The following is a 14,819-nucleotide window of genomic DNA, read 5'->3' on the forward strand; positions in this document are numbered from 1 at the left end:
CTATTTGTTATGTTCTTATGTTATGTTTTTACCCACTCCTGCGCTGACACTTTCTCAACTCTACCCCCACTGACTGCATGTCCAATATTTAATCTTGGATGAGGCACAATTTCCTTCAGGGAAAAATTTGGAAGACCCAAACTATTCTCCTCAGCCCCCCAACACAAATGTCACCCTTGCCAAAGATTTCATCCCCATTCCCAGCCACTGTCTCTGGCTAAATCAGATGGTTTGCAACATCACTGTCATATCTGATGCCGAACTGAACTTCTGGCCCCACATCCTGTCACTTAAAGACTGCCTCTTTGCAACTCCATAACATCATCTGCTCTGCCACTACCTGAGTCCATCTACCACTGAAATACATTCATGCCTCTGTCACCATCCCAATACACTCTGGCTATCCTCCCATCCTCAACCCTCTGTGCACTTCAGCTCACCCTAAACTCTGCTAACCATATCCTATCCTGCACCAAGTCCTGATTGCTCATCACTCCTCTCCTCACTGACCTACATTGGATCCCGGTCTCCAGTGCCTCAAATTTAAAATTATCATCTTTGGGTTTAAATCTCTCCATTGCCTCCTCTTCTCCTAGCTCTGTAACTTACATCAGTCCTACAGCCTACCCTGAACTCTTCTGACTTTGACTTATTCCCACCTCCTTCTTTCACCCCACCATTGGCAGCTATGCTGTTTGATGTCCACGCAGTGGAATTCCCTCCATTTGCCTTTCCTCCTATAAGAGGGACCTTGAAACCCACCGCTCATCACTCCTAAGTCCTTCTTTGGCTTAGCCTTCATCTTTTTGATTTCACCTCTGTGAAGCGGATTGGAACATTTTTCTACATTAAAAACATTATATAAATCTTAGTTGTTGTACTGATTGATATGCACAATTTGTCTGACATGTTATAAATAGAAAATTGTATCCTTTATTCATTGCAGGAGTGCAGCTTTGAGCTTGGTACACTATGTTGATAGATACAATGATGAAAGAGTAGATAGTCCAATTGAAGATGATGCAGTTGGAAGGTGTTGATGTAGGCATGTAGCCCTTTTTTTTTAATGATGGAAACAGAAAAATAAATCCCCATTTTACCTTAGCCTTTAATAGTATCCACTAACAAAGTTATCCACACCCTCTTGAACTTCACCATTTGCAGTAGCTATCTGTGTGAAGAAGTTATACTTTGACTGGATTCACCTCTTATCGTCTAACCTTGAATTCATATAATATTCATTATTCTGTGTTGATATTGAACATCACTCAAGGATTCCTCCATCCAGTCATTAGTAAAGTATTTGGGGTTATGTGGCCATGTGTTGGGTAGTTGAAATTGATGGATCAGCTTGAGGGAACCATACACACAACATCTATAACATGTTAATATTTATACTTCTGCACACACTCCTGGTCTACAAAACTACCTGCTATCCAGCTTTTGTCCACAGTTTTGCATCAACATTTTCATTGTAATTACTTATGTCCACATTGATACTGGAAACTACCTATGTAAACTCGTCATGCTATAATTGTACCACCAGTGGTGGTGCTATATTGCCTCAGTCATGCATCTCTCAACTTCTCAGTCTCGACTGCAGTAAAACACCTCTGCTCCAATCAATTTTACTTACGTGCTTTCCAAATTGCTGTAACTTTTGCTATTTAATGGTAAATAATATAAAATCAACGTATTATATAAAAATGAGGGCAGAATATATAACTTTAAAATGGTGACTCAATTACATTTGTGGCCCTGGTTTAATTATCTTCTATCTTCTAAACCCATTTCATCTAAAGCCTACGAAGGTATGAGGAATGAATTGGCTATGATAGATTGGGAAGATTGATGGTGGATAGGCAATGGTTAACATTTAAGGAACGAATGCATTAATTGCAACAGTTATACATTCCTTTCTGGTGTAAAAACACAAAAGGAAAAGTGGCCCAACCATGGCTAACAAAATAAATTAAGGATAGTATTAGATCCAAAGAGGAGTTATACAAAGTTACCAGAAAAAGTAGCAAGCCTGAGGATTGAGAGCAGTTTAGAATCCAGCAAAAAAGGACCAAGAGATTGATTAAGAAGGGAAAAATAAAATATGAGAGTAAATTTGCAAGAAACATAAAAACCGACTGCAAAGGTTTCTACAAGTACGTAAAAAGAAAAAGATTAGTGAAGACAAATGTAGGTCCTTTACAGACAGAAACGGGAGAATTTATAATGGGGAACAAGGAAATGACAGGACAATTAAATAACTACTTCAGGTCTGTCTTCACGGAAGAGGACACAAATAACGTTCCAGAAATGTTAGGGAACCAAGAGTCTAGTGAACAAGAGGAAATAAAGGAAATGATTATTAGTAAGAAAATAGTGCTGGAGAAACTAATGGAACTGAAGGCCGATAAATCCCTAGGGTCTGATGATCTGCATCCTAAAAGAGGTAGCCATAGAAATAGTGGATGCATCTTCCAAAATTCTATAGATTATGAAACAGTTCCTGCAGATTGGAGGATGGCAAATGTAACCCCACTATTTAAAAAAAGAGGGAGAGAGAAAACAGGAAACTACAGACCGGTTAGCCTAACATCAGTAGTAGGGAAAATGCTAGAGTCTATTATAAGGGATGTGATAACAACACACTTAGATAATATTAACGGGATTAGACAAAGTTAACATGGAAGTATGAAAGGAAAATCATGTTTGACAAACCTACTGGAGCTTTTTGAGGATGTAACTGATAGAATAGATAAGGGAGAACCAGTGGATGTAGTGTATTTGGATTTTCAGAAGATCTTTGATAAAGTCCCACATAAGAGGTTAGTGTGCAAAATGAAAGCACATAGGATTGGGGGTAATGTACTGGCATGGATTGAAAATTGGTTAACTGACAGGAAACAGAGAGTAGGAATAAACGAGTCTTTTTCAAGGTGGCGGGCAGTGACCAGTGGGGTACCACAGGGATCAGTGCTTGGGTCCCAGCTATTCACAAAATATATAAATGATTTGGATGAAGGAACCAAATGTAATATTTCCAAGTTTGCTGACGACACAAAATTAGGTGAGATTGTGAGTTGTGAGGAGGATGCAAAGACGCTGCAAGGCGATTTAGATAGGTTGAGTGAGTGGTCAAACACATGGCAGATGGCAGGTAGGAACAACATAAGGATAAAGTATTATTTAAATGGTGATAGCTTGGAAAATGTCGATGTACAAAGGGACCTCTGTGTCCTTGTATACCAGTCATTGAAAGCAAACATGCAGGTGCAGCAAGCAGTTAGGAAGACAAATGGTATGTTGGCCTTCATTGCAAGAGTATTTGAGTACAGGAGCAAGGATGTCTTACTACAGTTATACAGGGCCTTGGTGAGACCACACCTGAGTATTGTGTGCAGTTTTGGTCTCCTTACCTAAGAAAGGATATACTTGCCATAGAGGGAGTGCAGCGAAGGTTCACTAGACTGATTCCTGGGATGGCAGGATTGTCGGATGAGGAGAGATTAGGTTGACTAGGCCTGTATTCACTAGATTTTAGAAGAATGAGAGGGGATCTCATTGAAATTCTGACAGGGTTGGACAGACTGGATGCAGGGAGGATGTTTCCCCCTGGCTGGGAAGTCTAGAACAAGGGGTCACAGTCTCAGGATACGGACCGAGATGAGGAGAAATTTTTTCACTCAGAGGGTGGTGAACCTGTGGAATTCTCTACCACAGAAGGCTGTGGAGGCCAAGTCACTGAATATGTTTAAGAAGGAGATAGGTAGATTTCTAGACACAAAAGGCATCAAGAGATATGGGGGAAAAGCAGGAATATGGGCCCCTCCGAGCTGGGCGCCCGTTTTTCGTGCCGAAAACGGCGCCTGAAATAAAAACGTGCTATTCTCGAGCGCTTTGCAACTCGATGTGTGCTTGGCGCGGCGCCCAGGGGGCAGAGCCTACCACTTGCGGCGATTTTGTAAGTAGGAGGGGGCGGGTACCATTTAAATGAGTTTTTTTCGTGCCGGCAACCTTGCGCGTGCGCATTGGAGCGTTCGCGCACGCGCAGTGTGAAGGAAACAGTGGCACTCGGCCATTTTTGTAGTTCTTTGCAGCTGTTCATTTTTTTATCATTTTTTAATAAAAGCACATTGCCCTTCCATGATCAGCACTGAGGCTTCTTGCAGCAGTGAGAAGGCTGCAGGAAGCCTCAGAAGTTGAGGCAGCCGTTTCCCGACGGGCCCGACCGACGGCAGGGGGGCCTCCCCCTCCTGTCGTCGGGAATGGCTGCCTCAACTTCTGAGGCTTCCTGTAGCCTTTCCCCCATCCCGCCGGCGGGAACGGCTGCTGCCTTCGGTCAGTCGGGCCCTCACTGCGTTTCCCCCCACCGCGGGAACGGCTGCTGCCGTCGGTCAGTCGGGCCCTCACTGCGTTTCCCCCCCCGTGGGAACGGCTGCTGCCGTCGGTCAGTCGGGCCCTCACTGCGTTTCCCCCACCGCGGGAACGGCTGCTGCCGTCGGTCAGTCGGGCCCTCACTGCGTTTCCCCCCACCGCGGGAACGGCTGCTGCCGTCGGTCAGTCGGGCCCTCACTGCGTTTCCCCCCCCGTGCGAACGGCTGCTGCCGTCGGTCAGTCGGGCCCTCACTGCGTTTCCCCCCACCGCGGGAACGGCTGCTGCCGTCGGTCGGTCGGGCCCTCACTGCGTTTCCCCCCCCGCGGGAACGGCTGCCTCCTCCCTGCCTTTCCCCCCCCTGCCGTCGGGAACGGCTGCCTCAACTTGTGAGGTTTCCTGCAGCATTCTCCCTGCCTGAAGCACTTTCACACAAGTAGGAACATGGTTTATTTAATCTTTTCTTTGCTTATAAATTTTTATTCAGGTTGGAATTATTTGTATAATATTTGTATAAGTATAACTAAGGATTTATTGTAGAATTTAATGACTTCCCTTCCCCCCGCCCCCCCCCCCGCCCCCCCACCTCGTTCCCGACGCCTAATTTGTAACCTGCGCCTGATTTTTTAATGTGTAGACAAGGTTTTTTCAGGCCTACAAAAATCTTCACTTGCTCCATTCTAAGTTAGTTTGGAGTACGTTTTCACTGTGGAAACTTTCAAATCAGGCGTCAGTGGCCGGACACGCCCCTTTTTGAAAAAAAAATTCTGTTCAAAAGTGAAACTGTTCTAAATGACTAGAACTGCAGAAAACTTAAATGTGGAGAATTGCGATTATGGTGTTGAGATAGAGGATCAGCCATGATCATATTGAATGGCAGTGCAGGCTCGAAGGGCCGAATGGCTTACTACTGCTCCTATTTTCTATGTTTCTATGTTTGGTTTGAGTCCCCGTATGCAATGCCAAGGGAGGTTGACTAGTAAGGTCAGAACAGTGACACAGCTCGCAATATCCATGCGGAAGAATTAAAAAAGATTTTGAGATTTGTACCTTTGCCTTCATATCGGGAGCATTTGAAGCCAAATCTCAGTGTATTTAGCAGAATGTTGCTCACAGGCAACATTATTTGTCAGTGACAGGGATTTTACATAATTGAGGCATTATATGAATGAAATAAATTCAAATCCTTGTGTTAAACTAACCACTGGAGCTGGGCTGACTGCAGAAGGGGAGATGCTTCTCAAAAAGGGAGGTTGAGTCATCCTGCATCACTCCTGAGCGGCAGGTTTCTGAGCAGCACCTGGCTTCTGGTACTGACTACTGGGTTAACAACTACTATGCCGAGACACAAAGATTTGGAGCTGACCTTTAGCTGGGAGACAACAACCTCGGTGTTGGAACTGACTCTGAACTAGGACGCAAGGGATTCATTGTGTTGAAAGAAATAATTGATCCCTACAAAATTAAAATAAGAATCTCTCCTACTCAAACTTATTGTTAACCTTTGAAAGTTGCTTTGTTGTGATTGATGTATGTTATTTATGAACTGCAGGTAGATACAGCCAGTGAAGTGGAGGAGTTGGACATTGACAATGTCTCATCTATTCCAGAGCCTGAGAGCAAAGTAACTGCAAAACTGAAGGTGTTCATCGCTCGGTACAGGTAAACCCCTGTGATTCTTGCTCTGTTCTATTTAGTGACCAGTGACCACGCTCTGTACGAACAAACATTAAACTAAGCCTGTGGATCTGATTGCATTGCTTGGTCTGTGATGCGCTTTATAGCCTCATCTACTGTCAAGTCTCCAGTGTAAACCAAGAAAGAGAAGGTTTGAAACAATCGGATCAAATGGAATTGCTCCCAACCATATATGAAGGAAATACAAGGGATAAAAATAGCAACACTACTTTTGTTTTAGAATTGCAGTATTTCTAGAGCAAATATGATATCCATTCTGTGCCTGTACCATGCTGTTGGAGGGGACTACAGAACTTCAGGCCTGGGCTTTTAGTCTGCCCTCTGCCATTGATTAGTCATCTTATCAGTAGCAGATCCCTGCTAGTTATGATAGAAACATAGAAACATAGAAAATAGGTGCAGGAGCAGGCCATTCAGCCCTTCTAGCCTGCACCGCCATTCAATGAGTTCATGGCTGAACATGAAACTTCAGTACCCCCTTCCTGCTTTCTCGCCATAACCCTTGATCCCCCGAGTAGTAAGGACTTCATCTAACTCCCTTTTGAATATATTTAGTGAATTGGCCTCAACTACTTTCTGTGGTAGAGAATTCCACAGGTTCACCACTCTCTGGGTGAAGAAGTTTCTCCTCATCTCGGTCCTAAATGGCTTACCCCTTATCCTCAGACTGTGACCCCTGGTTCTGGACTTCCCCAACATTGGGAACATTCTTTCTGCATCTAACCTGTCTAAACCCGTCAGAATTTTAAACGTTTCTATGAGGTCCCCTCTCATTCTTCTGAACTCCAGTGAATACAAGCCCAATTGATCCAATCTTTCTTGATAGGTCAGTCCCGCCATCCCGGGAATCAGTCTGGTGAACCTTCGCTGCACTCCCTCAATAGCAAGAATGTCCTTCCTCAAGTTAGGAGACCAAAACTGTACACAATACTCCAGGTGTGGCCTCACCAAGGCCCTGTACAACTGTAGCAACACCTCCCTGCCCCTGTATTCAAATCCCCTCGCTATGAAGGCCAACATGCCATTTGCTTTCTTAACCGCCTGCTGTACCTGCATGCCAACCTTCAATGACTGATGTACCATGACCCCCAGGTCTCGTTGCACCTTCCCTTTTCCTAATCTGTCACCATTCAGATAATAGTCTGTCTCTCTGTTTTTACCACCAAAGTGGATAACCTCACATTTATCCACATTATACTTCATCTGCCATGCATTTGCCCACTCACCTAACCTATCCAAGTCACTCTGCAGCCTAATAGCATCCTCCTCGCAGCTCACACTGCCACCCAACTTAGTATCATCCGCAAATTTGGAGATACTGCATTTAATCCCCTCGTCTAAATCATTAATGTACAATGTAAACAGCTGGGGCCCCAGCACAGAACCTTGCGGCACTCCACTAGTCACTGCCTGCCATTCTGAAAAGTACCCGTTTACTCCTACTCTTTGCTTCCTGTCTGACAACCAGTTCTCAATCCACGTCAGCACACTACCCCCAATCCCATGTGCTTTAACTTTGCACATTAATCTCTTGTGTGGGACCTTGTCGAAAGCCTTCTGAAAGTCCAAATATACCACATCAACTGGTTCTCCTTTGTCCACTTTACTGGAAACATCCTCAAAAAATTCCAGAAGATTTGTCAAGCATGATTTCCCTTTCACAAATCCATGCTGACTTGGACCTATCATGTCACCATTTTCCAGATGCACTGCTATGACATCCTTAATAATTGATTCCATCATTTTACCCACTACTGAGGTCAGGCTGACCGGTCTATAATTCCCTGTTTTCTCTCTCCCTCCTTTTTTAAAAAGTGGGGTTACATTGGCTACCCTCCACTCCATAGGAACTGATCCAGAGTCAATGGAATGTTGGAAAATGACTGTCAATGCATCCGCTATTTCCAAGGCCACCTCCTTAAGTACTCTAGGATGCAGGCCATCAGGCCCTGGGGATTTATCTGCCTTCAATCCCATCAATTTCCCCAACACAATTTCCCGACTAATAAAGATTTCCCTCAGTTCCTCTTCCTTACTAGACCCTCTGACCCCTTTTATATCCGGAAGGTTGTTTGTATCCTCCTTAGTGAATACCGAACCAAAGTACTTGTTCAATTGATCCGCCATTTCTTTGTTCCCCGTTATGACTTCCCCTGATTCTGACTGCAGGGGACCTACGTTTGTCTTCACCAACCTTTTTCTCTTTACATACCTATAGAAACTTTTGCAATCCGCCTTAATGTTCCCTGCAAGCTTCTTCTCGTACTCCATTTTCCCTGTCCTAATCAAACCCTTTGTCCTCCTCTGCTGAGTTCTAAATTTCTCCCAGTCCCCAGGTTCGCTGCTATTTCTGGCCAATTTGTATGCCACTTCCTTGGCTTTAATACTATCCCTGATTTCCCTAGATAGCCACGGTTGAGCCACCTTCCCCTTTTTATTTTTACGCCAGACAGGAATGTACAATTGTTGTACTTCATCCATGCGGTCTCTAAATGTCTGCCATTGCCCATCCACAGTCAACCCCCTAAGTATCATTCGCCAATCTATCCTAGCCAACTCTCGCCTCATACCTTCAAAGTTACCCTTCTTTAAGTTCTGGACCATGGTCTCTGAATTTACTGTTTCATTCTCCATCCTAATGCAGAATTCCACCATATTATGGTCACTCTTCCCCAAGGGGCCTCGCACAATGAGATTGCTAATTAATCCTCTCTCATTACACAACACCCAGTCCAAGATGGCCTCCCCCCTAGTTGGTTCCTCAACATATTGGTCTAGAAAACCATCCCTTATGCACTCCAGGAAATCCTCCTCCACCGTATTGCTTCCAGTTTGGCTAGCCCAATCTATGTGCATATTAAAGTCACCCATTATAACTGCTACACCTTTATTGCATGCACCCCTAATTTCCTGTTTGATGCCCTCCCCAACATCCCTATTACTGTTTGGAGGTCTGTACACAACTCCTACTAACGTTTTTTGCCCTTTGGTGTTCTGCAGCTCTACCCATATAGATTCCACATCATCCAAGCAAATGTCTTTCCTAACTATTGCATTAATCTCCTCTTTAACCAGCAATGCTACCCCACCTCCTTTTCCTTTTATTCTATCCTTCCTGAATGTTGAATACCCCTGAATGTTGAGTTCCCAGCCCTGATCATCCTGGAGCCACGTCTCCGTAATCCCAATCACATCATATTTGTTAACATCTATTTGCACAATTAATTCATCCACCTTATTGCGGATACTCCTTGCATTAAGACACAAAGCCTTCAGGCTTGTTTTATTAACACCCTTTGTCCTTTTAGAATTTTGCTGTACAGTGGCCCTTTTTGTTCTTTGCCTTGGGTTTCTCTGCCCTACACTTTTCCTCATCTCCTTTCTGTCTTTTGCTTTTGGCTCCTTTTTGTTTCCCTCTGTCTCCCTGCATTGGTTCCCATCCCCCTGCCATATTAGTTTAAATCCTCCCCAACAGCACTAGCAAACACTCCCCCGAGGACATTGGTTCCAGTCCTGCCCAGGTGCAGACCGTCCGGGGAATTTGACTCATTTCACTGACCATAGAGTGAAGGGAGTGCACCTGAACAAGATCCTTGGCAATCTGATGGGGGAGTGCCTGATCTTTAGTGGTCTATGGGGTAATGTGTTTGTTGACTGCCAAACAGGGATGTGTTCAGTCAATATCCTAGGTGATGCATTGAATGTGTATCTCAGAATTCAGTGGAAGTCTGTGAAGGGCTGTTCTTCCCAGCAGGTAGTCGATGAAGTGATTGTGTTTATGAAGGGTTAATTTGTTGGGGTGAATGTGTTCCTCAGGGGTTGGTGCGGGATAACTCTACTGGGGGAGGGTCACTACTGGCATGGTTATGTTCGTAGGATTATTGAGAGTCTGGGGCTATGCTGTTGACTTCACTTCAGTTTTCCTGACTCCCCTCTCTTTACCAGTTACAATCCCTTTGATGGGCCCAATGAGAACCCTGAGGCAGAACTGCCACTGACAGCGGGAGAATATATCTACGTGTATGGAGACATGGATGAAGATGGATTTTATGAAGGTGTGACTGACACAAATACTATAAGAATGCATTCTTTATCTTACTTATGGTGAAGTATGAAATGTTGTGTGCTTCTGCTCATATCCCTGATTCCAGGTTACACTACAGCATAGCAGCAATACCCAAGCAGTGATCTGTATAGAGGCTAGAAAGCAGCTGAAAGGCATTATCTGGAGGTCAGTTATGAAAAGACCATTATCATGTTTGAATCACAGAGTGGATTAAGAGTACTCTGAAGCTCCACACCTCTAATTAGTTAACCCACTGTTCTATCGGGTATGGTATGTGTCTATGCTATGGCCTGGAGCACAGAGGCAATGCCCTCACACATTTTGTGGTGAGTTGTGCTGGTCACCATGCCGCTCAGCAGGAGCTCCATTTATCTGCTGTCTGCCTAGCGAGAATTCAAACCCATGCTTGTCAGTTGTTTGATGGTCAACTTGTGACGAGCCTCCTGGTGAAGAAGAAGGTAAGTGCAACTCTTTGGAGTTGAGATAACCTGACAACGAAACATGGGAACCAAGTTGACTGTCCGTGTATTGGTAAATCCAATACCTGAGCCAGGCAGGTTCACAATACTCCAGGCTCATGACTTACCAGGCAGTCTGGCTTATTAATGGAATCTGGAGGGGTAGACCTGTTACTGGAGGTTGGGATTCTTCCCAATTGGCTCCAGATTATTCTTCAGCCTGTATTGGCCTCTGTGCCCATGTTGGATCACCACTACACTAAGTTGATGGATAGTGTACAGTGTTGGATCTGCAATACCCTAATCTGTCGTGTGGTCCTGGCTGTGCAAACAGAAGGAAGTTTACCAGTGCTCTGCCCTAGCAGACTGCACAGTTTAGCCAGTTAAACTCTTGTAGTACCTCTGCACAGGGTCCCTAAGCCTTGGCTCTGCCAATCTGCCTTGCAATCTTTCAGATGTATCCCTATGGGGAGAGTGTGTGCACTCCACATCAGTCGAAATGAAGCCCTACCTGGAAATCCTGAGTACCTCTGAAATGTCAGCTTTCGCTCACTGGCAGCACTTTTGCCTCTGAGTCAGAACGTTGTGGTTCAAGTCCCGCTCCAGATACTTGTGCGCATAATTTAGGCTGATACTTCATTGCTGTACTGAGGGAGTGCTGCACTGTTGGAGGTGACGTCTTTTGGATGAAACGTTAAATCGAGGCCCCATCTGCCCCCTCAGGTGGATGTGAAAAATCCCAAGGCACTATTCGAGGAAGAGCAGGGAAGTTCTCTCAAGAAACCCTCAACCAACATCATTAAATAAATAGATTATCTAGTAAATTGCTGTGCGCAAGTTGGCTGTCGTGTTTCTCTGCATTACAACAGTGGCTGCACTTCAAAAGTACTTCATTAACTGTAAAACACTTTGGAATGTCATGAGCTTGTGAAAGGCAGTATATAAATGCAATATCTTTTTTTTCTTATTTTCAGCCTCTTAAATAGGCTGATGAGTTTCCACATATGTGAGACACACGGCTAACTAAAAATAAGATTTTTTGATTACAAAACATTGTAGTTTTAATCCAGGAATAAAGATTCGGTATTCATACCCAGGGACTAGGCCCTGCCTTTTTATGCAGTGTTGATGAAAGTACCGTTCAATCCAGTGTAGTCACACTTTCCACATGTATCAAACACATGCTCCAACTTTAGCTGAGTATGGAGTGCATGCAGTCATTGCGTGTGTATGTACATGGTGCAGACATAAATGCTTTAAGAGCAAGTGTAATGCAGTTAGGATCACAGCCATGTGCTGGATCTCCAGTACAGAAACTCAAGTTAATGAGGAGATGTACAGTGCAGCGTGTTGGATCTCCAGCACATAGAGTGTCTGAAGATTTTATGTTGCCTTTAGTAATTAAAGGTTCAGCACAGTAGGATGATGGAACTTTATTACTAAGGTCCCTGCAATCCTTAAGAATCTTCGCAAACTCTCATCAACAGGTAATTTCTCAGTAAGTTATTTGTGATTTCCTTGTATTTTGCTGTCGGTGTTTTAATAGTTTGCACTAAAATAGGCCCTGAATTTATTTTCAGGAGAGCTGATGGATGGGAGAAGAGGATTGGTTCCTTCTAACTTCATTGAGCGTGTATCTGATGAGGACATGTTGACGTTCCATCCCCCGGAGATCAATGAGCTGTCCCACAGTTCATTCCAGGAGATCAGTTTCCACAGTAGTAGTGAGCAAAGTCTTCCACTGCGGAAGAATAGCACTGAGAAGCCAGAAGTCTCCAACCCCCATGAAGAGCTCAGTCTGCACGGCTCACCGGTAAAGCCAGAAAGCCTTGTGAGCAATGGCCTTGATCTTGATGTAGAAGAGGTGGGCGAATATGATGAGGATGTGGTGCCTTACCCCAGGAAACTGAACTTGATCAAACAGCTTGCCAAAAGCATCATTGTGAGCTGGGAGTCCCCTCTGGTGCCAGGTGGCTGGGGTACAATATTCAGCTATAATATCTATGTGGATAAGGAGCTGCGGATGAATGTCAAGTATGGTGCACAGACCAAAGCTGTAATAGAGAGACTAGACCTTAATGCTAAAGCTTACCGTATCTATGTGCAGAGTGTGACAGACAAAGGAAACTCAGATGAAATATGTAGCAGTATGCTTGTGGGGAAAGATGTCTGCGTCGCACCAATGCAGTTGAAAGTTCAGTCTATTACCGCAACCTCAGCGGACATTTCTTGGTTGCCAAGCAACAGTAATTACAGCCATGTGATTTTCCTCAATGAGGAAGAGTACGAGATGGTGAAGGCTGGGAGCTACACCTACTCCCTGGTGAACCTGAGGCCTAATATGAAGTATAAGGTGAAAGTGGAGGCCAGACCACACCAGATACCATGGGAACTGCCCCTGGACCGACGGCAACTAAAATGCGTATATACTCAGTTCTCAACCTTGGCAGGAGGTCAGTAACATAACAATTTGTGGCTTTAGTGCTGAAAAACATATTTTGCTACATCAGGTATGGGGAAGTCAAACACAATGGTTGGGGCGATGAGGGGGAGGTTGAATACAAGCAGAAGTTTGGAGATTGAAGAGGTAGGTTTTGAGGAGAGAGGTAGCGAGGTGGGTGGGATTGGGAGGAGAATTCTAGAGTTGAGATGACTGAAGGGTCTGACACCAGTGGAGGTAGTGGGTGCACAGTTAACCAGAGTCTTGGAATCATAAGAAATTTACAGCACAAAAGGAGGCCATTCAGTTCATCGCCTTAGTGCCGGCCAAAAAAGAGCTATCCAACCTAATCCCACTTTCCAGTTTTTTGTCCGTATCCTTGTAGGTTACAGCACTTCATGTGTACTTTTTAAATGCAATGAGAGTTTCTGCCTCTACCACCCTTTCAGGCAGTGAGTTCCAGACCCTCACCATCCTCTGGGTGAAAAAAGTTCTCCTCAATTGCCCTCTAATCCTTGTACCAATTACTTTAAATCTATGTCCCCTAGTTATTGACATCTCTGCTAAGGGAAATAGGTCATTCCTGTCCACTAGGCCCCTCATAATTTTATACAGCTTAATTAAGACCCCTCTCTGCCGCCTCTGCTCCAAAAAAAACAACTCTAGTCTATTCAATCTTTCTTCACAGCTAAAATTCTCCACTCCTGGTAACATACATAGAAACATAGAAAATAGGTGCAGGAGTACGCCATTCGGCCCTTCGAGCCTGCACCACCATTCAATAAGATCATGGCTGATCATTCACCTCAGTATCCCTTTCCTGCTTTCTCTCCATGCCTCTTGATCCCTTTAGCCGTAAGGGTCATATCTAAATCCCTCTTGAATATATCCAATGAACTGACATCAACAACTCTCTGTGGTAGGGAATTCCACAGGTTAACAACTCTCTGAGTGAAGAAGTTTCTCATCTCAATCCTAAATGACTTACCCCTTATCCTGAGACTATGTCCCCTGGTTCTGGACTTCCCCAACATTGGGAACATTCTTTCTGCATCTAATCTGTCCAGTCCCATTGGAATTTTATATGTTTCTATGAGATCCGCTCTCATCCTTCTAAACTCCAGTGAATACAGGCCCAGTCGATCCAGTCTCTCCTCATATGTCAGCCCTGCCATCCCGGGAATCAGTCTGGTGAACCTTCGCTGCACTCCCTCAATAGCAAGAACATCCTTCCTCAGATTAGGAGACCAAAACTGAACACAATATTCCAGGTGAGGCCTCACTAAGACCCTGTACAACTGCAGTAAGACCTCCCTGCTCCTATACTCAAATCCCCTAGCTATGAAGGCCAACATACCATTTGCCTTCTTCACCGCCTGCTGTACCTGCATGCCAACTTTCAATGACTGATGTACCATGGCACCCAGGTCTCGTTGCACCTCCCCTTTTCCTAATCTGCCGCCATTCAGATAATATTCTGCCTTTGTGTTTTTGCCACCAAAGTGGATAACTTCACATTTATCCACATTATACTGCATCTGTCACGCGTTTGCCCACTCACCTAACCTGTCCAAGTCACCCTGCAGCCTTTTAGCGTCCTCCTCACAGCTCACACCGCCACCCAGCTTAGTGTCATCTGCAAACTTGGAGATATTACACTCAATTCCCTCATCCAAATCATTAATGTATATTGTAAATAGCTGGGGTCCCAGTACTGAGCCCTGCAGCACCCCACTAGTCACCGTCTGCCATTCTGAAAAGGACCCGTTTATCCCGACTCTCTGCTTC

General features: G+C 44.6%; 1 protein-coding gene across 4 annotated transcripts in view; it reads left to right on the forward strand.

Moving 5' to 3' along the window:
• Positions 1-14,819, forward strand: part of LOC139226454 (RIMS-binding protein 2-like) — a 267,359-nt gene that overhangs the window by 181,738 nt on the left and 70,802 nt on the right. For all 4 annotated transcript variants that reach the window (XM_070857232.1, XM_070857233.1, XM_070857235.1 and 1 more), the window contains 3 exons: positions 5,922-6,031; positions 10,013-10,122; positions 12,172-13,044. In XM_070857232.1, the coding sequence (XP_070713333.1) occupies positions 5,922-6,031; positions 10,013-10,122; positions 12,172-13,044 (1,093 nt within the window). The remainder of the gene's footprint in view (positions 1-5,921; positions 6,032-10,012; positions 10,123-12,171; positions 13,045-14,819) is intronic.

The sequence above is a fragment of the Pristiophorus japonicus genome, chromosome 16 (genome assembly GCF_044704955.1).
Source record: "Pristiophorus japonicus isolate sPriJap1 chromosome 16, sPriJap1.hap1, whole genome shotgun sequence".
In the NCBI taxonomy this organism is placed as follows: Eukaryota; Metazoa; Chordata; class Chondrichthyes; family Pristiophoridae; genus Pristiophorus; species Pristiophorus japonicus.